At 43.4% G+C, this 24,927-nt stretch overlaps 1 protein-coding gene across 1 annotated transcript in view; it reads left to right on the forward strand.

The window, feature by feature from the left end:
- The window catches only part of NPSR1 (neuropeptide S receptor 1), a 1,386,173-nt gene that overhangs the window by 1,255,059 nt on the left and 106,187 nt on the right, over positions 1 to 24,927 (forward strand). The window contains exons 6-7 of the mRNA XM_078686281.1: positions 8,309 to 8,398; positions 18,477 to 18,657. Of these exons, the coding sequence (XP_078542407.1) occupies positions 8,309 to 8,398; positions 18,477 to 18,657 (271 nt within the window). The remainder of the gene's footprint in view (positions 1 to 8,308; positions 8,399 to 18,476; positions 18,658 to 24,927) is intronic.

Below are 24,927 nucleotides of genomic sequence, written 5' to 3' on the forward strand. Positions count from 1 at the left end.
TCTGTGTGTATGCCATTATAGTCTCACTGTTGCTCTCCATGGTGTGTCTTTTTTCTAGTGCCCATCCTGCCTGACCTCATGGTCATCTTGCTGCTCCTGCCCTACCCCTTGCCCCCAGCCCTCTGTTTCCATATGCAGATCCCTATTCCCTCCCTCCTGGCTTGTCTGTTCCATTGTAATGCCCCTGATCCATACCTCCTGCCTTTTATGGTCCGTTATGCTGCAACTTCCTCTCCTGTCTGTCCATTATGGTCAGCTAGCTACCATTGCCTCTTTCTCCTCTGTTCTCTTTTGTCCATGTGCATGGTCCTGTCCCCTCCCTATTGCTTTCTATGTAATGTTGTGCTGCACTCCCGTCCCGCATGCCTTGTGTGGTGTATTGTGCTGCAGAAAACCCTGATTCCTGCCCTGTAGGGTCAGTTTGGTGCACCTCTCCATGTCCCTCCTGTCCTCTGTTATGCTGGCTGAATCGGGTCTGTTGGCATGCAGGGTTGTACTGCCACTGCCTCTTCCTTCTGCCCACAATGGTCTATTAGATTGCCACAGCCTCTCTTGCCAGTCATGTTGCTGTGTTGCCCCTGCCCCCCTTTCCACTGTCCTCCTGAGTCTGTTGTGCTGTCACTGCCCTTCCGGCCTGCCCAGTGTGGTCAAATTGTTGCCTCTGCACCCTCCTACCTACCTTCAATGTTCAGAGTCCATGCCCCTGGCCTCTGCCTCTCAACATTATCCTAATGAACAACTAGATTGCTAACATTCTATATGTATTACAAAAGTGTGGAACGCCTGGCGTCATCTTGATATAATCAAAACTGTAATACCTAGAGCATTTCCTTTAGAAATTAAATATATGAGAGCGTCTTATTTGCATCAAAATTATTGTTAGTGCTCTAAAAAACTAAAATGAGGACATATTTTCTCGGTTTTCAAATAGCGACAAAGCCATTTTTAATTATTTGTTATGTTTATGTTTTTTTATTCAGTTGACCACTTGATTAAATGTTGCACTTAGGGGAGAGGATGTGGTGTTACTTCCAGAGCTGCAGACTCTGCAACTGGGGAACCAGGTTAGAGTTCAGCTCGACATTCTGTGATTCTGGTCAAATCAGTTACTCTCCCCATGTCTAAAACCAAATGATTATGTTCTTGTGTGATGTAACCAATGCTCATGTAAAGCATTCCAATACATGACAAGTCTGAACTATATAAAACTGCAAAAACACAAATAATAAAAAGTGTTTTGCACACTTCTGTCATTGGGCTACATGTGGGCTACATCTGGGTGATATTTGTGCTACATTTGGGCTCTTTTGTCTTTCATAATTTCCTAATTTACTGCAGTCTCCACGGTTTTAGTTTCTTACTTTGATTCCATCAAAGAGGTATTCAGATATGTCACATATTTAACAGAAATTTTGAATGTTAGCACTCTAATTGCTCATTAGATCACAGTAGTAAAGCTACTGCTCACCACGGAAGTCTGCTGCTGGTATTAAAAGTGTATGTTTCAGTTTGCATGTCAGAACTTTTTTATTAAATAGAAGAGGATTTGAGAAGTCACTCAAAATGTGCCCTAATTTTTCTTTCTTCAGCACTAATCATAATTTTTATGGCAAAATGAACCCCCTCATTGTGTTCCTTTTTACATTAAATGTTTTAAGTATTATCAGTTTATTCCAATCAAGATGGCTTCAGGTGTGCCATACGTTTGTCAAATATTAGACTGTCAGCGCTCTAGTTGTTCTTTGGAACACTCTGGGAATCTGCAGTAGAACACAAAGCATCAACTGACAGTCTCTGCCATTGTTGGATGTACATGTTTTACTGAGAATATCAGACTTCATTCTCACATGACTGAGAAAGATAATGTGAATTTACAAAAAATATGCTCTCAGTTTAGCTTATAGAAAACCTTCCAAGCCTCTGTGGGAAAAGCATGAGAAGATAGTCTTCTCTCAAACATGATTCATGATATCCCAGCAGAAGGCTTTTTCACATGGTAAAATCACCTTAGAACACACCACAATTTCAGATAGAGAGGACATATTACAATCAAATGTGGAATATGGTGAGTTGCTGGTGGATTGGAGAGAGCGGGGACTGTTGGAATAGGAGGAGCATAATTATCTTAAATGCCCCCACCCACGAGTCCCCATACTATATTTGTTGCCTAAACTCCATAAGGTTCCGGTCAACCCTCCAGGGAGGCCGATTGTTTCCTCCATTTTAGCGCTATTGGAGAATACTTCCCATTTCATTGATCACTACTTACGACCATTTGTGGTCAATTTACCTGCCTACTTGAGGGATACCACCCACTTTTTAACTGTAATTGATGGGATCCATTGGGAACCAAATTACACCTTGGTTACCCTGGATGTGTGTAGTTTATACACGTGCATCCAACATGATTTTGACCTGTGGTCACACTCTGAAATGGTTCTAGCAATGATTCAGTTTTGTTTGAGTAATAATTTTTTCATGTTTGATGATGTCATCTACCGTCAGTCGCAGGGCACAGCGATGGGAACCTGCTTTGCCCAAGCTACGCCAATTTGGTGATGGGCTGGTGGGAGGAGCAGGTGGTCTCACTAATTCCAGAATATGACCGCTGTGCCCTGTGGCTGCGGTTTATTGATGACATCTTCATTATATGGAATGAAGATATTGATTCAGTCAAGACGTTTGTCACTAAACTTAATGACGATCCATACAATCTGGTTCTGACAGAAAAAATAAGCAAACCTAGAATAGAATTTTTGGACGTTGTGGTAGAAATTGTGGATAATACCATACAAACACAATTGTTCCAGAAGACAACTGCAGGGAACAGCATTCTGAATGCCACGAGTGCCCATCCTCGGAAACTGATGTTCAGTATCCCTTATGGTGAACTACTACGCGCTAAGCGCAATTGTAGTTCAGAGAGCAGTTATTGTGTAGAAAAAAAACATATGGTACAACACTTTAAAGAAAGAGGATACAGTGGTAGAACTATATCAGAGGCATGTAAGAAAGTTGTGTCTGTCAATCGTACACAATTGCTACACCCAACAACTTGTCAAAATAAGAACAACAAGTTGAGATTCATAACGACCTATTCAGGACCAGCAGAAGATGTGCGACAGATACTTAAAAAACATTGGCACATCTTGTTAACTGATGTAAATCTTTGTAAACATCTTACCAGTTGTCTGCAAATTACCTTTCAAGAGAAGCAAATCTCTTAGAGGTGAATTGAACCCAAACTTTGTGACCAGGAAGGGTGGTACAACGGGCACTAGTCGCCCAGGTTTTCAATGCTGTAAAAAGTGCAAAGCGTGCAGCAATAGCAGGGACTGCACGACACTGGCGATAGCAAGCAGAAAGAGAGAATTTGTAATCAAGAAAACCTTTACCTGCAATACTATGTACTACATCTATGCATTATTTGCCCTTGTAACAAAGCCTACATTGGCAGTACGATTCACTGCGCAAAAAAATGAGTACTTGAGCATGTCAGGGCAATACGCCATAACAACAAGCAGTATCCTGTCGCCCGTCATTTTTTTGACTGACATCTTCAAGATGAGAACCTTTTAAGAATGGTGGTGATTGATGCTGTTTCAGTGAATGTAAGGGGTGGGAATAGACATAGTCCCGCATCGTTGTCCAGGGCATTCTTTCATCGGAGCTGTTGTCGTCCCGGGAGGGGCTCACTGTCGGGGGCTGTGTTGCTGAGAACTGCTGTGGGGGCATTTTGAGCATAACGCACGGGACTCCAGCGACCAGGAGTCCATGCGTCACACCACCTGTGCTGCAGCCTGCCCACACGCCCACAAGAACAGATTTACCTCTCGCGGAACCCGCTGGCGCAGGTCCCGCATCGTTGTCCAGGGCATTCTTTCATCGGAGCTGTTGTCGTCCCGGGAGGGGCTCACTGTCGGGGGCCGTGTTGCTGAGAACTGCTGTGGGGGCATTTTGAGCATAACGCACGGGACTCCAGCGACCAGGAGTCCGTGCGTCACACCACCTGTGCTGCAGCCTGCCCACACGCCCACAAGAACAGAAATACCTCTCGTGGAACCCGCTGGCGCAGGTCCCGCATCGTTGTCCAGGGCATTCTTTCATCTGAGCTGTTGTCGTCCCGGGAGGGGCTCACTGTCAGGGGCCGTGTTGCTGAGAACTGCTGTGGGGGCATTTTGAGCATAACTCACGGGACTCCAGCAACCAAGAGTCCGTGCGTCACACTCCCTGTGCTGCAGCCTGCCCACACGCCCACAAGAACAGAAATACCTCTCGCGGAACATGCTGGCGCGGGTCCCGCATTGTTGTCCAGGGCATTCTTTCATCGGAGCAGTTGTCGTCCCGGGAGGGGCTCACTGTCGGGCCGTTTTGCTGAGAACTGCTGTGGGGGAATTTTGAGCATAACGCACGTGACTCCAGCGACCAGGAGTCCGTGCGTCACACCACCTGTGCTGCAGCCTGCCCACACGCCCACAAGAACAGAAATACCTCTCGCGGAACCCGCTGGCGCAGGTCCCGCATCGTTGTCCAGGGCATTCTTTCATCGGAGCTGTTGTCGTCCCGGGAGGGGCTCACTGTCGGGGCCGTGTTGCTGAGAACTGATGTGGGGGCATTTTGAGCATAACGCACGGGACTCCAGCGACCAAGAGTCCGTGTGCCACACCACCTGTGCTGCAGCCCACCCACACGCCCACACGCCCACATCCCTTATTTAACAGCTTCACTCTCCACTGCGCGGGACGTGCCGGGCGAAGCCCGGGCAAAGGGCGGGCCATCTGCGGCCATCAGAGGCCGGAGGAAGACGGGACGGGCCACCCCCTTTGATCTTTCCACATTGCTAAGGTAATGAGTCTATGACCCCTTTGTATACACTATAGATTAGAGATATCCCCACTGGACACTAGCCGACAACTTTCATTTACCCCCAGATCGTCTTGTTGTCCTGCAATATTCTAACATTAGCAAACCCCATCATGACCCGTAAGGGGCCTACCAAGAAACCTATTAGCCACAGAGGCTCACGTCCTGGGCTACAAGATCAGGGCAGGTCATCTCCGTCCACCGCTAACACGAGTGTATCTTGCCAGATTACAGATAGCACGCCCACTAAGCAATCTCCTGAACGAACGAATAGAACAGCGCATAACTTCTCGCTGCTAGACAAGTTAAATTCCCTTTGTAAAACCAGGTATGTCACTGTAGAAGATAGAAATGAAATCAAAAGTCCCCCACCTTGCCCCGCTAAGAGAACCGATACATCGACTCCAATCGTCATACCACTGGAACACCCTTCACTACCCAAAAACCCAAACACACAAAATGTACTATTTCCCCAGCTCTCATCCAGTAAAAGGAAGTGGGATGGGGTTAATCCTATAGGGAACGAACCCAAACTACAAAAACTGTGTTCTAGCCCTATATCGACTGTAGCTAATCCCCCCCTAAATTTGGAGGGAAAACTAGACCAACTAGTACCTCCCCTCTCCTTGATTTTTCTGTCTCAGATGGAACAACTGGTTATATCAATCATTTCTCCACTGATTGAAAAAATTATCACTCTAGAGGATAGGCTGTTGGGAATAGAGAAAAGTATCAAGGCTAACTTACCTCCCACTGATAAAATTGTAACACTTAACTGTCCCCACTCACTTGGTACAACTGAAGTGGCAATCCCACCTGCAAAAAACATTAATGATCAAACCCATCCTCTAGTCTCTAACCCTCCACCTCCATTTGCCCCTAAAGTCTACTCCAAACCTGGTCCATCACAATACACTGCTACTAGAGTAAAGCCTTATAAAACAACTCATATACAGTTACCTCCGGAGGCTGCACCCTTCGTGTGTGTCCTTGCGGGAGTCCCAGCACTCAAACACGGAAAAATCGAATGGGAACAAGACCTATTAAATAAAGTAACGTATTGGCTAACTAAAAATAGGCCTTTGCCTCCAGACCTTGATGGGACAATCATGACTGTTAGAAGGGTGGGCTGGTTAGGTCCCCTACAAAAAGACATTGCCGGCGACTTGGTTCTACTAAGATTTAGAAGTAGTCTAATTGTTCCCTACCTCCAAACTTTGCATCCCCAAGAAAGTGACGGCCCTATATCCATCTGGGACCTACACGATTTTTATCCAAGCTTGACATCCATCCCTCGACCAAGATCAAAGGCAGAGACAATTTACTCACGGGGGTAGAAGCAACTGCGCATTGAGTGGCAGTGGCCTTTCCGCCTTCAATCACCCCGTAACAATGCACATTGGCCACAAATATGGAAAACTATGAATTGTCATATGGAACTATAGAATTTATACCCACAGTTTGGCCCAATGTTTCTTTAATGTATGCAAGTTTTTATGATTGTTTTCAACGGTACGCTTTTATGATTTTAAACTAAATCGAATAAAGCTAAGAATTGAATAGACAATTGGCATTACGCCAACTTGAGTCTAAATACATCATTGACCTAGAGACCATGACCCCCTTAGGATTAAACTCAAGTGAGGAGTTAGCTGTTCATCTACGACAGTAAAATCCAAGAATTGGTTACATGAAATGGACTGTATATGTGGAGTTATTATTTAAGATGCAAAGTTTATACAATTTGTCTGCTTTTTAATGAATTTTCTAATATAGATTAATGATTTTATGTCATCTTTTCACATATTTTTCTAAGTGGGGAGCACTTCTTTCACCCCTTCCCTGCGGGGCTAATTCCCCTGCTGTGCTGGGGGGTGGGGGGCACGCGCAGCGCCACGTTGCTCATAATGAGCTCAGCTCGTCATGCAGCACGGTGGCGCTGTGCTCATGGCGAGCTGAGCTCGTCATGACCACGCCCGTTCTAATGGAATGCCCAGCACAGCAAGGGAATTATCTCCGTGTGGGCGCGGCGCAATAGTCATGACGAGCTCAGCGGGTTAACTAAGGCCATGTATACGCATCATGAAATTGGAATTCATCGCCCACTGGGGCAGAATTGTTGTTTGCGCATATCAGATATCACACATAAGAGAATCAAAACCCGTGGCCCATTGTGGCAAAATTGTTGACTGTGCTCAAGACATACACTGAACTACGTCGCCCATGGGGGAAGATTTGTTTACATATATTGGGTGTGAACAGGGGACTGTTTGGCTAGCTTGTACCATTATAACTATTTAGAAAATGTAATGCAATATGTGTACAAGCTGTCCTTGAACAAATGATGTATTGTCCCAAAGGTTCGAACTGATGGTTTTATATCACTCTGGAACCACTTGAGCTTCTTAAGTGTGTTTGTATGATAATTATAAGATGGCCGCCAAGTTTACATTTTAATTTTCATTTTGGGGGAATAGTCCTTTTATTATGTTTAGTGCACTTGAAAAACAAAATAAAAAGATGGTGTTGCTGCTTAGCTTTCAGCATGACCAAGGCGAAAGCTGAAACGCGTTGCCGGTGCAGTCAGTAATATCTGTTTACTGCAATTCCCAAGGTGTCCGAAATTCGTCAGGGGCTGGTGTTGTATGTTGCAGGGTTTCCGATACTCTGAGCGAGGACTGCCCTATTTGACAGCCATTACTATTATTGGATTCTGGAAAAATATATATATACATATATATATATATATATATATATATATATATATATATATATATATATATAAATATTAGCACCCATACTTAAGTGTGAGGGCTAACCATTTATTTTACCTGCAATGTGATTTCCTTTCGGATGCAATTAACTGCGATGTAATATTCCACTAAATGAAGATTGCGAGGTAATGGTAATATATGGGCACACCTAGCTTCATCTGAAGTCTCTGAACACCCCAGTAGTTGCAAGGAAAAGTGTTTCTATAATGGAAAATATTTTGCTTGTGGGTTTGAAATATTAAGACGAATGTGAAAATGTCTATTTTCCCTACCTTGAATCTGTTAATTGTCTGCCCATGGGCAATCTTTTGGATTCTGGTTAGGGTAGACAGACATAAGAATTATTATTTACAATATGGAACAAGGTAAACTTCCAGCTACAACACAACAAGGATTCACAAGAGTCTGTGCTTATGGAAATAGCTTTGCCCATTATGCCGGAGAAAGATCATATCTTGCGAAACACAGAGCCATAAATTGAGGTCAATGCATTAAAGATAATTATTGATAAATACTGCAGGCGATTGCACTCGTGTCTTCGATTTTTGGTAAAAGCAATCGAAGCCACAAACTGGGCATTATCAGAGTATAAGAGGACTAAACATATCCGACGTTAATGACCTTCACATAATTGGTACTGAAAGCACTGACATTGCTCTTGTTTTCCACAGACATCAATTTCTCTGCAAGTTACAGTCATCGAGGGCTCATATCCAAAGCAAAGGTGAAAGCTATCAAGTACAGCATTGTGGTAATTCTTGGTAAGAACGTCGTCTCCTTGAAAAACAGATTCCTGTTTAGATTGCATTGACTCAACCATTTGAACTTAAAGAGAAGTAACTAATTGGGCAAACCATTAATTTTAGAAAATTAAATTGGATACTTGAGCTACAGCGGTTCTCTCTCTGTCTCCCTCGCTCTCTCTCTCTCCCTCTCTCTTATCATATTACTTTACGTGGAGTCAAATATTTTAATGCAATATGAAATATGCAGTCCATAGTCTTCCATAATGTGACATTTACCGTGCATAAATGTACGGCTTCATGCTGTGAAATAAAAAGTACAGTAGGCGCAGTAAAATACCCTTATAAAATCATTGAAATATGGTCTATGCCATTCGTAGCATGAGCTGTGAAATTTCAGATTGTACTGTAAGCTTTGAAATTTCAATCTGGCATCTTTGGACTGTATTTGTGTTAGTATATTAGTGTCATATTTACTTATGTTATGTACCACCATTGAACCTCTGTCCTTGCATATATATCAAATGATGTTTGGTTCTGTTTCCCGTCTAGTTCTGTTGTTTACTGGTTAAAGCCATATAATATATTTATAAAATGAAATATATTTGAATATGAATTAGAAGTGTGATTTAAAGAAGAGTAAGTGACAATAACATTCACCAAAGGCATTGTTTTTTTGCCGTTGTAGTCAGTGGCGTAACGAACCTTGAGGGGGCCCACCTGCAGGGTATGTGAAGGGGCCCCCTCCGGACTCAATCTAGAGCTCCCCAGCAGAAGTGCGGTGCTGAAGCGGCCCCCTGGAGGGTGAGGGCCCCCCGCCCCGCAGGGGGCTGCAGGGGCCTGTGTTGATAGTTAAACTATTCCCAATCCTTTTAGCTGCGTTTCTCACCCAAATGAGACATGGGGTTTCAGCATTGGTGTAAGACACCATGATGCCCCCTCGCCCTCCAGAATGTAGTAAAGGGCCCCTGAGACTCCCATATCTCGCAAATATTTATAGGCTTAATGGGTGATAGAGGAGAAGGGAGAGTCTATTGGTGGGTGGAAGAAGCCTGAGATGAAATAAAGACTATAAAACCTTGGTATTTGACAACCCTAACATTTGACAGTAACACTGGTGAGTGAGTTGGCTTCTTAGAAAATGCTCTTGTTCTTTTACAAATTAAGCACTGCAAGTGGTAATGATCAACACAATGAAAACTTCCCTGATTGGGGAACAGAAAAGAAGAGCAGTGACACCAAATACACAGTAAGAGGCTGTGTATCCCAGCCCTGTGCAGCAGCATAAAAGCTGTGCTTGCTATGCAGGGACCTCATTACAGTCATTTTCATATTAACAAACTGTGTCAGCGTCACAATGAGTAAATATAGTGAAGGTTTAAAAGAAAACTGCATATACTTGTGAGATATCAGGTTTTGCAAGTTTTCATGGTCCTATTTGTATGGAAATGGTAATTTCTCTAGTGGATACTCATTCGTCTCAAAACACACTTAGGTAAGAAAAGTAATTATCAATGTTATTCTTATTTACAGCACAATAGTTCTGTAACTCAGGCCTTTATATTAAGTTATCAAGTTGCCTACTTGGTCTGGTGTCCTGGAGCTCCTTGGGATGCGTGAAAAACACAGTGTTAGATTTGGGGGTCTCTAGTTGGTAGAGGTAGGTACCTTTGTCCAAATAGGGACCCTTGCGGGTAAGGGGGTACACTCCTAAAATAACCCCTGCTCACCCCCTTGGTAGCTTGGCATGAGCAGACAGGCTTATATCAGAGGCAGTGTGAAAGCATTTGTGAACACATACAGTAACCCAGTGACAATACTACAGATGGACACCACACAAGTTGTAGTATAAAAATAAGTATTTTTATATAGACTTAACACAAGACCACAAACAACAAAAATCCACAATACTGCACTTTAAAAATAGTAGAAATAGCTTAGTTCTCTTTAAATGTAAAATGCAACACTTTGAGTTCAATGTACCTTAGGATGCTTGACGCTATACAACGAAAGTGTTGCAGGGAAGGTGATGCATCGGTTCTTTACACGCAAGAACGGTGATGTGTCAGGTCCCTACTGATGCGTAGGGGATGCGTCGGTTCTTCTTGGTGTGGGGAGGTGAAGCGTTGGTTTCTTACTGCGCTTCCGTGGCGATGCGGCTCGCAACGCCTTGAAGCGATGAAGATCCGGTGCAACGAACAAAAATGGCATCTTCTCTTGGATGCAATACGATGCATGCACGCCCAACGGCCGTGCAACGACTTAACGATTCTTCTGAGCTGTGACAGGCCCTGCGACACGATTCCCGGTGATGCGGCGGCGTCTGATGCAATGTCCATCCTCTTCTCCGGCGATGCGAGGCGCTTTGGCAACGATGCGACCGCATGCAGCGGCGACACGCTTTCCCAGCAATGCAACGACATAGGCTGCTGCGGCGACACGCTTCTCTGGTGAAGCGGCGGCGTCTGGTGAGATGTCGAAATTCTTATCCTGCTATGCGAGGCGCTTCGGCGTTGTGAAGCAACTGCGGCAGTTCGCCAAGACGCTTCTCCTTCGTGAGTCACGCTTCCAGCTCCTTCAGACACTCAGTCCCTCAGAAAGCCCAACACAACTGCAGGCCCTTTCAAAGAACTCTTGTGGAGCTGGTGGTTGAAGTCTGTTGTCCCTGAGACTTCAGAAGGAGGAAAGCTCTATCTCGAGCCCTTGGAGATACTTCACAAGTTGAATAAAAGTAGCACAAAGTCCTTTCTCCTCTCTTTGGCAGTCAGACAACCGCTGCAGGCCAATCCCTCACGCTTAGGGATAGTCTCTCCTCAGTCTCTCTGGTTCCTCTCCTCAGCAAAGGTTTCTTCTTGTTCCCAAAAGTGATCAAAAGTTCTGGGGTCTGGGTCCCCCTTTTTATACACAGTTTCTCTTTGTTCTCTGAAGGCAGAGAAGCCTTTGCCTAGTCCAAACTAGCTCCGGTCAGTCCTGGAGCACTCTGTTTACATGACTCCTTCTTTCCTTTCACAGTGCAGGGCGGAGACATCAGACACACAACAGGAGGTGGAGCCAGCATTGTGGAGGGAAGGTACAGCCCTATTAAAGTCCCAGGTGCAACTCCTCCCTACCATCTGCATTCAGATCTCTCTATTTAGCCCTGTGCTGCCTCACTCTGTCTCCTGGAACCCCCAGCCCCTGTCACTCAAACTCCAGACAAGGAATACACAACCTAGCAGAGGCAGGCTTGGATGGTTAGTCAAGAAAGTGGTACTTTCAAACACAGAATGTTAAAACCAACTTCACTAAAAGATGCATTCTGAGTTCAGGCATACTAAACTCAAATTTCTACCTAGTTCCCTGAGTCAGTTAGGATTATAAGATGTAATAATCAAACTGCCCATCTGGCCTACGGGGAACAGGTAGCCTTGCAATAGTGAAAAACAAAAATGGCTGTACTTCACTATTGGGACATGCCACACACATAAGGGCTTGTCCTACCTTTTACCAACAATGCACCCTGCCGTTGGGTCTACCATAGGGGTGACTAAAATGCAGAAAAGGGAAGGTTTAGGGACTGGCAAGTGGGTGCACTTGGCCAGTCAACATGGCAGTACCAGACTGCACACAGGCTCTGCAGTGGCAGACCTGAGTCACACTTTACAAGCTGCTTCTGTGGGTGGCACAACCAGTGCTGCAAGCCCACCAGCAGCATTTGAATTTACAAGCCCTGGGCACACTCAGTGCACTGTACTAGGGTCTGACAAGTAAACCAAAGCAGCCACTCATGGAGTCACTAATCCATACATCAATTTACAATAAGGAGAGCTTATGCACTTTAGCACTGATCAGCAGTGAAAAAGTGTCATAAAACCAACAAAAACGGGTCAGACAAAATACAGGAGGAAGGCAAAAAGTTCAGGGATGACCCTGCAAAAAGGGTCAAGTCCAACACAATCCCCTTCCAGCCAAAATGCAGGGGAGACCAATCACTACCCTGATGGGCTTCTCTGCTTTGGGCGATAGAAGATGGACACTGGCCCGCAACAGCGGGGCTTACTCCAGGTCTACGCGAATCTGAACCCATTTCAATTCTTCTGTCCATACTCTCAGGGCCCACCATGCTAATCCATGGGGAACCCTTCTCCTCACCTGTGGACACCATCTGTGCAGCACCTAACCTTGGCTTGCTCACAGGTGTGTCTCAACAGACAGACAGCAAGCCACAGGGGCCACTGACAGTAGTCAGCGATGAGACCCAGGCCTTATGCCTCTCAGGGCTCTCAAACCTCTGTGGCGTCAGAGAGCGGGGGCAGTAGCCACAGTTGCTTGGCACCCTTTGTCCACACTCCCTCGTGTCAGGTCAGGTATGACATCTGACACTGACCCACCAGCCCCGGGCCTGTATCCGGCGGCTGGACAAGAGACTGGGGTGGGCTCTCCCACACCAGGTCCTCCTCTTCGGGGCTTTGCACCCTCCCACCTTGAGCGGTACCTCCTTCCAGAATTGTAAGGGTGTCTGTAGCAGGCGTCCTGTACAATTCGCCCACCAGTTCAGGGGTTCTATCCTGCAACTGGGCTTCCAGGTCAGGGGAGACACCCTGAACCTGGCCTTCCAACCTAGGGTCTGAACCCTCCAGTTGAACCGGGGTCAGAGGTGAGGACTCCCTCCCTCTGCACCCCCTTCCAGAGTGCTGTACCCTCCCACCTGGAGTGGTACACCTATAAGACCAACCGGTCAGGACACTGTTTACAGTTGTGCATCCTCCAGGTCAGAGAACACCTGAACCTGGCTCTCCAACCCAGGGTCTGTACCAAGTGGTTGAACACTTGCCCAGTGCACCAGGACTTCCTTGGGAGCACGCATGCCCTCTGAGGGTAACACATAACTCATGTGTTGTGTGATAGTCTGCCTGGCGCAGATCCCCCGACCACTGTCCATATGACAGTTTGCGAAGATCCCCCAGGACAGAAGTGGGGTCACCATGGTCATTCACTGGTGGCGCAGCCCTTCTGGCTGGCCCCTGACCCCCTGGTTCTTCCACTGGGTACTCTTTCCCCCTCTCACCCCTCAGTCTGGACTTCTGCACCCTCCAATTACGAGTGGTACTGCCAGGCACCAGAACTGAGGGAGGCCTGCTTACAGACACTCCCAGTTCACCAGACACTAGGGGCTCTCCGCCACTGGGCGGCCCATCAGGACAGCCTAGGCTCCCTACCTAGTGTCCCCTTAAAGAACCATCCAGGCCCTGAGACTGGGTTTCAGGCACCTTGGGACACACAGCCCCACACTCACTTCTTCTCCACAGAGACGGGACGTTAGTCCCTACACCCCTTCCACTTCACTGGGACCTAGCTGAGCTACACTGAACCTCTTCCCCACTCTGGGCTGGAAGATACCTGAGCCACTCCTCTGAGGGTCACTCCCCATTGCCTGTCCAGACTCTCTGGAATCCACCAAAAGGTCTGCCTCCAATGTGAGTTCCCTGGGGTCAGAGAACTCACCCTCTAACAGGTGTTGGCATATCTCTGGAAAACAGGGACTTACAATATGCTTTCCTACAATTGGATCACACAGCCTCCAACAAGGGTTAACCAAACTATCCTTCACCTCACCCTCCAGTGCCTTGCACGCGTATCCCACAGCGCTCTCTTGAGATTAGCAAGACAGTATCTGACTGTCTCTGCCACTCAACCCACACTCTTCTGGGCTGTCTTCACACTCACATACCAGGACTTCAACCTTGGGGGAACCCCTCACCCTGCACCTCTCATCTAGAGTCAGTAGAGTGTCCCTCCCACCACTAGGACCATGCACCCCTAGTTTCCCCATTCTCCTCTGGGACACTGTGCACCACTGGAGCTATGTCCTTGAACCTCCTGGTGTATGTTAACCCCCTCCTTCAAGTCAGGCGCCACCTCTTTGGGTGTTTGTACTGCTCCCTCAGCACTGGATAACTAAATTTTGCTGCCACCATCTGAGCTGGACTCCACCTCCAACCTAGCCAAGCTACCTTCCTGAGCAACACACTTTTTCTTTTCAGCAAAAATCTCGATCCATCTCCTCGCATTCCAGGTCTAGCTGCCTCAGCCTCCGGTCCCGAGCACAAATCTGATTCCTCTCTTCACGAGCCAATCTTTCCCAGAATGTTTCCTCCTCAGGGCGACTGCCCTCTTGGTATTCTGGCTGGGGATCCTCCCTCTCAGATTGCTCCTCAGAGTCATCCGCTGGTGTTGCTACTCAGCGTAGCACCTCATAGCTATACAGGGCTGCCTCAAGATCCTGCCTTGTGGATCTCCTCTTCACAGGCAGCCCCCTCTCCTTGCAAAATACTTTTAGCTCCCCTATCTTGTAGATATACAGATGAGAAAAGTTGACTTCCATTTTGACAAGGTCCAACAGGTGCAACAACTAACCAGAATTCCAACAACCAAATTCGGAAGGGGAACAGGAAAAAAATAGTATGTGGTTGCCTTTGGTCTGCACTCCCTAGTAGTGTTCACCAATCACTGTATATGAGTCACAAATGCAAGTCCAGATTCCTCAACGCTGACCACCAATGTTAGATTTGGGGGTCTCTAGTTGGTTTACGGTAGGTACCTTTGTCCAAATAGGGACCCTTGCATCTAGTCAGGGTAAGGGGGTACACTCCTAAAATAACCCTGCTCACCCCCTTGGTAGCCTCAGCATGAGCAGACAGGCTTTTCTCAGAGGCAGTGTAAAAAGCATTTGTGAACACATACAGTAACCCAGTGACAACACTACAGATGGACACCACATAAGTTGTAGTATAAAAATTAGTATTTTTATATAGGCATAGCACAAGACCACAAATGACAAAAATCCACAATACTGCACTTTAAAAATGGTAGAAATAGCTTAGTTCTCTTTAGATGTAAAATGCGTCACTTTGAGTTCAATGTAACTTAGGATGCGTAACACTATACAACGAAAGTGTTTTGCCGGGAAGGTGATGCGTCAGTTCCTTACACGCAAGAACAGTGATGCGTCGGGTCTCTACTGATGCGTAGGGGATGCGTCGGTTCTTCTCAGCGTGGGGAGGTGATGCGTCGGTTTCTTACTGCGCCTCTGTGGTGATGCAGCTTGCAACGCCGTGATGCGATGAAGATCCAGTGCAATGAAAAAAATTGGAGTCTTCTCTTGGATGCAACATGATGCGTGCCCACCTGACGACTGTGTGGAGACTCAACAATTCTTCTGAGCTGTGACAGGCCCTACGATGCGCTTCCTGGTGATGCGGTGGCGTCTGATGCGAAATCGATCCACTTCTCTGGCGACGCGAGTCGCTTCGGCAACGATGCAACAGCTTGCAGCGGTGACACGCTTTCCCAGCGATCCGACGACAGCGGCTGCAGCGGCGACGCACTTCTCCGGTGATGCGGCAGCGTCTGGTGCAATGTCGATCCTCTTCTCCGGCGATGCGAGGCGCTTCGGCATTGTGATGCCGACTGCGGCAGTTCAGCAACATGCTTCTCCTTCGTGAGTTGCGCTTCCAGCTCCTTGCGACACGCAGTTCCTCAGAAAGCCCAACACAACTGCAAGCGCTTACAAAGAACTCTTGGGGAGCTGGTGGTTGAAGTCTGTTGTCCCTGAGACTTCAGCAGGAGGCAAGCTCTAACTCAAGCCTTTGGAGATATTTCACAAGTTGAATAAAAGTAGCACAAAGTCCTTTCTCCTCTCTTCGGCAGTCAGACAACCACTGTAGGCCAATCCCTCACGCTTAGGCATAGTCTCTCCTCAGTCTCTCTGGTTCCTCTCCTCAGCAAAGGTTTCTTCTTGTTCCCTAAAGTGATCTAAAGTTCTGGGGTCTGGGTCCCCCTTTTTATACACAGTTCCTCTTTGTTCTCTGAAGGCAGAGAGGCCTTTGCCTAGTCCAAACCAGTTCTGGTCAGTCCTGGAGCACTCTGTTTACATGACTCCTTCTTTCCTTTCACAGTGCAGGGCAAGGACATCAGACTCCCCACAGGAGGTGGAGCCAGCATTGTGGAGGGAAGGTACAGCCCTATGCAGGTCCCAGGTGCAACTCCTCCCTCCCATCTGCATTCAGATCTCTCTATTCAGCCCTGTGCAGACTCACCCTGTCTCCTGGAATCCCCCAGCCCCTGTCACTCAAACTCCAGACAAGGAATACACAACCTAGCAGAGGCAGGGTTGGATGGTTAGACAAGAAAATACCTTCTTTCTAAAAGTGGTATTGTACTAAGTAAATAATCCAAGTTGTAGACCAGGTGGTACGTTCCAAGTAGTTCCTTTATTAAATTTCAATTGTAGATGTAGGAAGATGAAGGTAAGATGGTAAATAAGATTGAAGTAAGATAGAAGTATAGCCCCACCAGGAGCAGTCTCCCTCTGCTCAGCCTCTCATCCCCAACTGACACTCTTTCCACCAGTCCACACACCAACATTCCATGACATCATACAGCATTCTCCAGCCAAGCAGACTGAACAGAAGAGAGAGCATTGATGTAAAGAAAGAAGAGAGGAATTAACCAATACAACATATCCTCTTTCTTCACAACAAAGAACAATACGAGAATAAGGAGTAGCGAAACAGATGGAAAGAAGTATTATCAGAACGAGATAATACATATAAAGGTAATGCCATAATGGAATGCAATAATGCGATAACATAAAATGCAATATAGTACAATAATACAATACCATAAAATGCAATGCAATTATAAAGAAAATGCAATAATCCAAATGCAATAATGCATAACATAAAATGCAATGCAATAATGCATAACATAAAATGCAATGCAATAATATAACATCAATAAAAGCATAATGAAATAAAAAGAAAGCAAATTAATGCCACGCACACCATCCCCATTTCTCACAAAGGAAGGCAAAACATTTTGCTCTGCCTTAGAATCCTTGTACTTCTGGGGCTGCATCAAAGGGCAATGGGTGTTGCGGTGAAACTTCCACACAACTCCCATTGCATGGCCCTATCATGCAGATACCTGCTTGAAAGGGTTCTGTATTTACAAAACAGCATTAAGCCATGCAAAGTTGATTAATGCCATTTTGTTAATATGGTGTAGAGCATTGTGCCACCAGAGCATCGAAAAAAGTAACGTTCCGGTGGGGCAGTCCAATTGTACATATGCCCCTCTGTCTTTGTTGGAAAAAGATTTGCCTTATAGCATGGTTTATAGTTAGATGATAACAGAAAATATTTGTCTGACAGATTATTAGTGAATGATATTCCGTTTTCATTTGCAATTGCTCTTGTCATCATTTTATTTCATTTAGGGCATTTTGCAGTGTCTTGAAGATTTTTATATTGCATTGGAAATAGTAGGAATGACAAAAAGTGAATAAGTGAACACATTTTGGTTTGTCTTTTGGGCTCTAACATCTATGTTTATCTAAAGCATATGTGTACACTATCATTTTTACAATTGTAGTCTCAGATTAAATTTACACATAAAAAGCTAAATTAAACATGTAATATATCTTATAAAAACAACAGTCTTTGCCTTTGCCCATTGGTCTTGTGGGAATGTGCTGCGTATACCTAAACTTTAAAAGATGTTCTGCATAACGACAGCAGCTTTTTATAGAGTTGAGGGTTGAATAAGGCTTCTCTCTTTATCTTTGGGGTAAAGTCCCTGGTTGATTTAGTTGGGGGATCACTTTGTACAATACTATTCAATTGTTATTTTCTTGACTTTTCCAGTGAAAGGATGTATTGCACATACGTGAACCTTTGCTTCACAAACAATAATATTGTTGTCTGCTTAACCCTTTCTCCACCCAGAATAACACTGACTAAACATTCATTCAATTAATGTATGGTTCCAATTATATTAGCGCTGACACTATCAAGTAAACAGCATTACCCAAGAGACAGGAGGGAGACATTTTGGCTAAATACATCTTGAAATTCTGTGTTGAAAAGATGTTTTATTTTAGAAACTCAGCCTAATCTGTTCCTAGATTTAGGGAGAGAGGGTAAGAAGGACATGACAATACACCACTGTCCCACTATGTTCACAAAGGTGACATTCTGACCTCAAAGTGCCATTTCTTGACAAACTTGTATTGAAACTGGTTTGTGTCTTATATTTCGTTATGCTTACTTTACAGCGTTTGTACTTTGTTGGAGTCCTTATTTTCTATTTGATATACTGGACAACTTCGATATGCTGCCAGTGACCAAAGAGCGTTTCTACGCATCTGTCATTATTCAGAATTTACCAGCCCTTAATAGTGCCATCAATCCAATTATATACTGCCTCTTCAGCAACAGACACTGCCGCATATTCAGGTATTGTTTTTAGTGCATGCACTGGAGATATTTAATTGGGCCTGTGTGGGGCTGTAAAGGTGTGACGTTATTTGCAAAATTTGATATGTGTTAATTAATAGTGTGAAAGAAACCTGGAGACCACATCATTCCAAAAAACCTTAAATCATCGGTTCATGCACTGTTTTGCTAATTTGCCAAATGTATGATGTACAATATCTTCGTAACATTTTTAGTAATAAGATAAGATATGGTATATTAGAAGACAATATACACAGTTCAAATGAGTCTCTAAAGCAGGAACATGCAACTGAATGCTCACGTTCACCATGACCTGGATTTAAGCTCTCCCAATAAACAATAAAAAAAACAATAGTTTAATATTGATGATTCTCAGTTGATCCAGCACGTGCAATGTAATTCCTTTTATTTATTTATTTATTTACTTACCTCCGTTCGGCCTTATTCTGGAGTTTACTACCCCCATCCTAACCCTCCCCCACCACGCCCCACTGCCTGCAGCACTCCCTCGATGAGCCGCTACTACATATATGACCGTAAAAAGGAGCAACATGGATGAAGTAATAGGGAATAGAGTGTACGGACGCAAATGATGCTCATGGTTATTGAGCAGTCACTCACACCTAGAGCCGTGAAGTCATGGGTTTTGTATTTATTCAGAAAACATTTATCAATTTTCTGCAGAAAGATATCTCGTAGTGGGTTCATCCATGCATGTAAATGGTAGCAGACTGGGATAACAAAGTAGTAATGTCATTTGCTGCCATGGGCGTAGCTCGGTCTATAAGTTCGGGGTGGTGGCGTGGTCTGGCCACGCACGAAGATGGCCGCTTGAATCCGGAGCTCTGCGCTGTAGGGAGTCCCGGACGGTGGCAGGCATTCTTTAAAGAGACGAAAGTGGCTTTTAATTCACTTTCTGGGAGGTGGTAAACACGTAGATGAGACAGAGCTGTTTTGTCTCCGGAGACGGTTCCTGCTTCATGCCCAAAATGAGAAGAGTGGTGACAGCGTTATAAAGGATTATCTCACAGACTGCGAAGGCGGCGCTGGAATGCAGAGTTTGAGGGAAACACTGCAGTGTTTTTCATTCTGGACAGACGCATGGCATTTTTCAGGTCTGGGGAGTTCAAGTGAAGTTCATGTTCTGCTGAAATAATCACCTCATGAATCACCGGACCGGCTTCAGCTGAGATATAGTTGAGCTCTGTGGACTTTGAATCCTGTTTGGAAGACTGCCTTGTGAGACTGTTTTAAAGTGTTGAACTTCACAGTTTAATGGCATTAATGTCTTTAACCATTTGTGAGGAAAATGTGTGCTTTATGTGCACAGACACCAACATTGTATATCAATGCTTGTATTTCTACACAGTGAGGAACCTGATATGCTGACAGGAGTTCTTTGAAGGTAGAAACAGCAACACCTTTCATTCTGACAAATGACCCACCTAGGATGTAATTAAATTTGGTGACGTTCATGTGCTGTTTGTGAAACTGCCCTATGTAGTGTTGAAATGGCTCCAGCTAAATTATAATTAAGATTTTTGGAGCTTTTGTGCTGCTTGGTAGAGTGTCTCATGAAGCTGTACTGATGTGTTGATTTGCACACAGTTTAATTGAATATGTGATTCAAATTGTGTTTAGGAAAACCTGTGGAATGTATGAACTGACTAAAGCATTGTATTCCAAGGCTTATACTTTCACTTTTATGCAATAAGAAGCCTAGTATAGGGACAGGACTTTCTTGGCAGCCTTTAATATAATTTTTATACAGTGGAGCGTCTAAGAATGTAATGCTGCCTTTTCTCAATTTTATCTAACAGCTGAAGACTAAAGTTAAGGTTTATTTGAGTTCATATATTGAATGAAATACCTCTCATAAAACGTGGGTATTATTCCACTGAGGTAAATAAAGTGAACAATTTATAATTATTCTCTCCTCCTGATACTTTATCAGTAAGATAGAGTCAGCAATCTGATGTTTTGAACTCTATTTTGAACTCCGTTTTGGCAAGACTCACTGACATTGTGACCACTGACGCTACGTGAACAGCATGGTTTGAGCCTGTTTGGCTCATTTTATACACATTTATATTTGTTAATTGATGCACAGTAAGCACATACAGAATTTAACTGTCCTATATCAAAGAAACAATGCAGTTAAATTAAAAATGCCTGCTGATAATACAAATGGAAACTTACAAAGCCACTCCTCTTTTCTGAGGCCCTACACCAAGGTCGTCCTCATTCGGATGTTAGAGGCACCACTTCTTCGACGTCAAATCAACCTCATTCTACCGCCTCATCATCATCTGACTCAACTATGGAGAGTATACTTCAAGAACTCTCTGCTGTATGTCGCCGTCTGGATGGCATGGAAATGTCAATATCAACTTTAATGAACAAAACTAAATGTATTCTAACAGATATTGCTGGATTCCAGAGTTGTATGGACAGTCTCACAGCACGAATAGTAACAGTAGAGAATCGCCTTGATGCTATTCCAGATCGAGATCAGGAACTCCTTTTTCTCAGAAGTAAAATTGTAGATTTGGAAGACAGAAGCCGTCGAGATAATGTCCGCTTCCTTGGATTTCCCGAAAAAATTGAAGGGTCAGATGCTAAATCCTTTCTCAGAGAAATTCTTCCAAAGATCACAGACCTCACTTTCGAACAGCCGTTGGAGATGCAAAGAGCCCATTGTATTGGACCACCCAGCACCGGGAAAAATAGTTGGCCACGTCCACTCATTGCCTGCTTCTTAAGACATGAACAGGCCCATCAACTTATTGCTACAGCTCAGACTCAAGGCCCGTGCATATTTGAAGGTCACAAAATAAGAATAGCTGCAGACTTCTCAAAAGAAAGTAACGAACGTCGCAAGGCTTTTCTGTCTCTCAGACCCCGTCTTCACCTACTTGACATTAAATATGTTTTATTTATTTATTTATTTATTTATTTATTTATTATTATTATTAAATATGGCCTTTTCGAACCTGCACGTTTGCGGATCACCAAAGATGGAATCTCCAAAGATTTCTTTGACCCAGGAGACCTTTGTCATTTTCCAGACAATATTTCTACTCAAAATATGGAGTGTACAAAATTTGATCCAGTTCCTATCTCTCATCCTGCATACTCGAATATCTACGACATCTTCTATTGAAATCCGACATAATTTAGATCGTTCTCAAAACAGAGGAAGAGGCCTAGATCGACCTGTACATTCTTTGGGAGATCAGGCACAGGCCCTTCAAGCAGTACCCACACTTACGAAGGAAAGAGACAGAGATAAATCTCGTTCCCCCTTGAAGCCTGTTTCAGTCGAAAAGGATGTTTCCTGAACTATGACCAATAGATTGTTTCTTGCATCCACGAAAGAATGGAAATTCATCCATTAAAATTTACCGTAGTAAACGCTCAGATGAGTATCAGATGACGGCTTAGACGCTCCATAGACAACGTCTCCCTAAAACTGGTTTACGCTGACTCTCTCTCTGTGACACACTTTTCATTTTTCACGTCATCAACTAAAAAGGTCTTTGATATTCAGAGTAACTCAGAATGTTCTTACAACAGAAGGAGAGACTCAGATAGAAATATTTGCTCGTTTAGGGTTCAGCCCTGTTTTAATATTCTATTACTTCATATTAATGTTGTTATGATGTTAGCTCTATATTAATAATTCTCCGATATAATAACTAGTTTAACATCTCTTTTTTCCTTCTTTCATGGTTTGTCTGTCTTTGTCTATTGTTCTAGCTAGATTTATTCACATTCATTTATTCTTATGCATACCTTCTTTATGACATTATGATATTTCTTTACTTCTCTTCCGCTTTAATTTTTATTAATCTTTCTTCTATTTTCCCTTCTCATTTTGTCTAACACTTTTTTATCTAAATCTTTTAAATTTTTTCAGTCTTTTCTCTTATTATGAATTATAATTATTACCTAGATGTTCTTTCTTTTCTAAATCTCCTTCATCTACTGAGGAGGGTGTTCCTTGAATTCTGATTTAATATTCTAATATTTCATATTATAGATGTTATAATGATCTATATTATTAATTCTTTGATATGATAACTAGTTTACCATCTCTCTCTTTCTTCCTTCAGGGTTTGTCTGTCTTTGTCACCTGTTCTTGTTAGATCTATTCACATTTGTCTATTATTTTATGTACACTTTCTTTCACCATCTTTTGTTATATAGTATATTTGATGACACGATATTTCCTTACTTCTTTTCCTCTGTTCTCTTTATTACTCGTGTTTCTACTTTTTCTTCTCAAATTTCCCTACTACTCTCTTATTGAATCCTTTAAATCTTCTCAGTTCATTCTCCTGTTATACATTACAATTATTATCTGTATGTTCTTTTTATTCTAATTACTTCTACACCTCTTCTTTAATTATTTAATCAATTAATTTGTTGTTAATTGTTTCAATGTTTGATATTCACTTGTTCTGCTATTTACTTATGGTACATTTTTGAATATTTATGATGTGATAGCTCCTTGACATAGTAATATTAAATATTATATTTTCATATTTTTCATTATAGATAATAGGATTACTGGTATAGTAATATATGGCTACCTTTTGACACAAGCAGTTACCTTATTATTGAATATCTACTTATTTTCTACACTGTATATATATATAAGATAATGTTATTTTGATATGTTTCTGGTTAGATGAGTTAACAATTTTTCCAGTGAATATTCTATAATTTTGTTAATTTGTCTGGTTCACTTTAGTATGTCATACATATGCCTTATACCTTTCTTTCTCCTAGACTGTATTCCCATGATACATGTTTCCTTTTCTTTCTTCATTTCAACCTCTAAATTGTAAAAGAATATATTGGATTGTGATCCATATTATTTCGTAGATGTCTCCCTTACCACTGATAGTCCTATCGAATGGGGTTCCCACGGCGCGAGTAGCACACAAGTCTAGACTCACACTTAAATGATCCACTTTATTGACACTGTGTTAATTCTGCTTAGTACAGTACATTAATCTTCTCTTCTTTTTTATATTTACTCTTTCTTATTTCTTCTTCTTATTGCTTTTTCCTATATATAAATCACAAGTGGTTCTTCTATATTCTTGGACTCCCTTATATCTTATAGGAAAAGGGTAATTCTTTAACTCTTTAATTTTCTTATTACTTCTGATTCGGAACCCATCCTCTTCACCTTTTTCCCTAGTTTCTTTTATCCTACCCTCCCCCACATCATCTCTGTATACTTTCTTTGTTCTTCTTTTACTTCCATCTCTCACAATAAACTCTACTTCTTTTCTTTTCTCATCCTGTTTCCTACAGTTCATCTGCTTCTTCCTTCTATTATCTTAATACCTTGCTCTCTATTCTTTATATCAACTCTTTCATTCAAACTAATAACTTTTCATTTTCAACGCTCATATGGCTGTGAATACATCCTCCTCTCCCCAACCCTTGCGCATAATTTCATGGAACGTTAATGGCCTTACACATTTTATAAAACGTAAAAAAGTTCTCTCCTATCTTAAAACTAAAAGAACTGATGTAGCTCTCTTGCAGGAGACTCGTCAATGCTTTGGAATCTTCCAAGTTGCAACGGGAATGGGTGGAAAAGGTAATTCACTGTGGACTGTCTTCGCAGCCTCTCTCCGACAAGAATCAACCAAGAACATGTGGTGTTGCTATTCTTTGGCACAAATCCCTACCTTTCTCAGTCATCAAAACTTGGACTGATCCTGAGGGTAGATACGTCTTTGCTAAATTGAAAAATGGAGGGAAAATCTTATTTGTTGGCTTAGTTTATGCCCCCATAGGTGCTAAGCGTTCTTACTTTCTCAACCTAAATCGTTTACTTATTAAAATCGGTGCATCCAGCTATATTATTGGTGGTGACTGGAATTTAGCTTGTGATGCAATTCTAGATAAAACTGGTCCTTTAGACAGATGTAATGCTACTGACAGAGCATTATTGGGGGATATCACAGTGGACCATGGATTAGTAGATTATTGGCGCCCCTGTCACCCTTCAGATCAAGAATATTCATTTCTCTCTTCAGCTCATGGCTCATAATCTAGGATAGATTATTTTCTTGTCTCCCATCCAGTAGTTACACTTATTATTGAATCCCATATCTTGGAAGCCGCCATTTCAGATCACTTTCCCGTTCTCATCGCCCTAGAACTTGGTCTAACTTTTACAGGTCGAAAACCATGGCGCATGAATATCCAAAAGTACCGTTCACCTCAGGGTAAATCTCAGTTACG

Source organism: Lissotriton helveticus, chromosome 4_1 (assembly GCF_964261635.1).
Source record: "Lissotriton helveticus chromosome 4_1, aLisHel1.1, whole genome shotgun sequence".
Taxonomy (NCBI): Eukaryota; Metazoa; Chordata; class Amphibia; order Caudata; family Salamandridae; genus Lissotriton; species Lissotriton helveticus.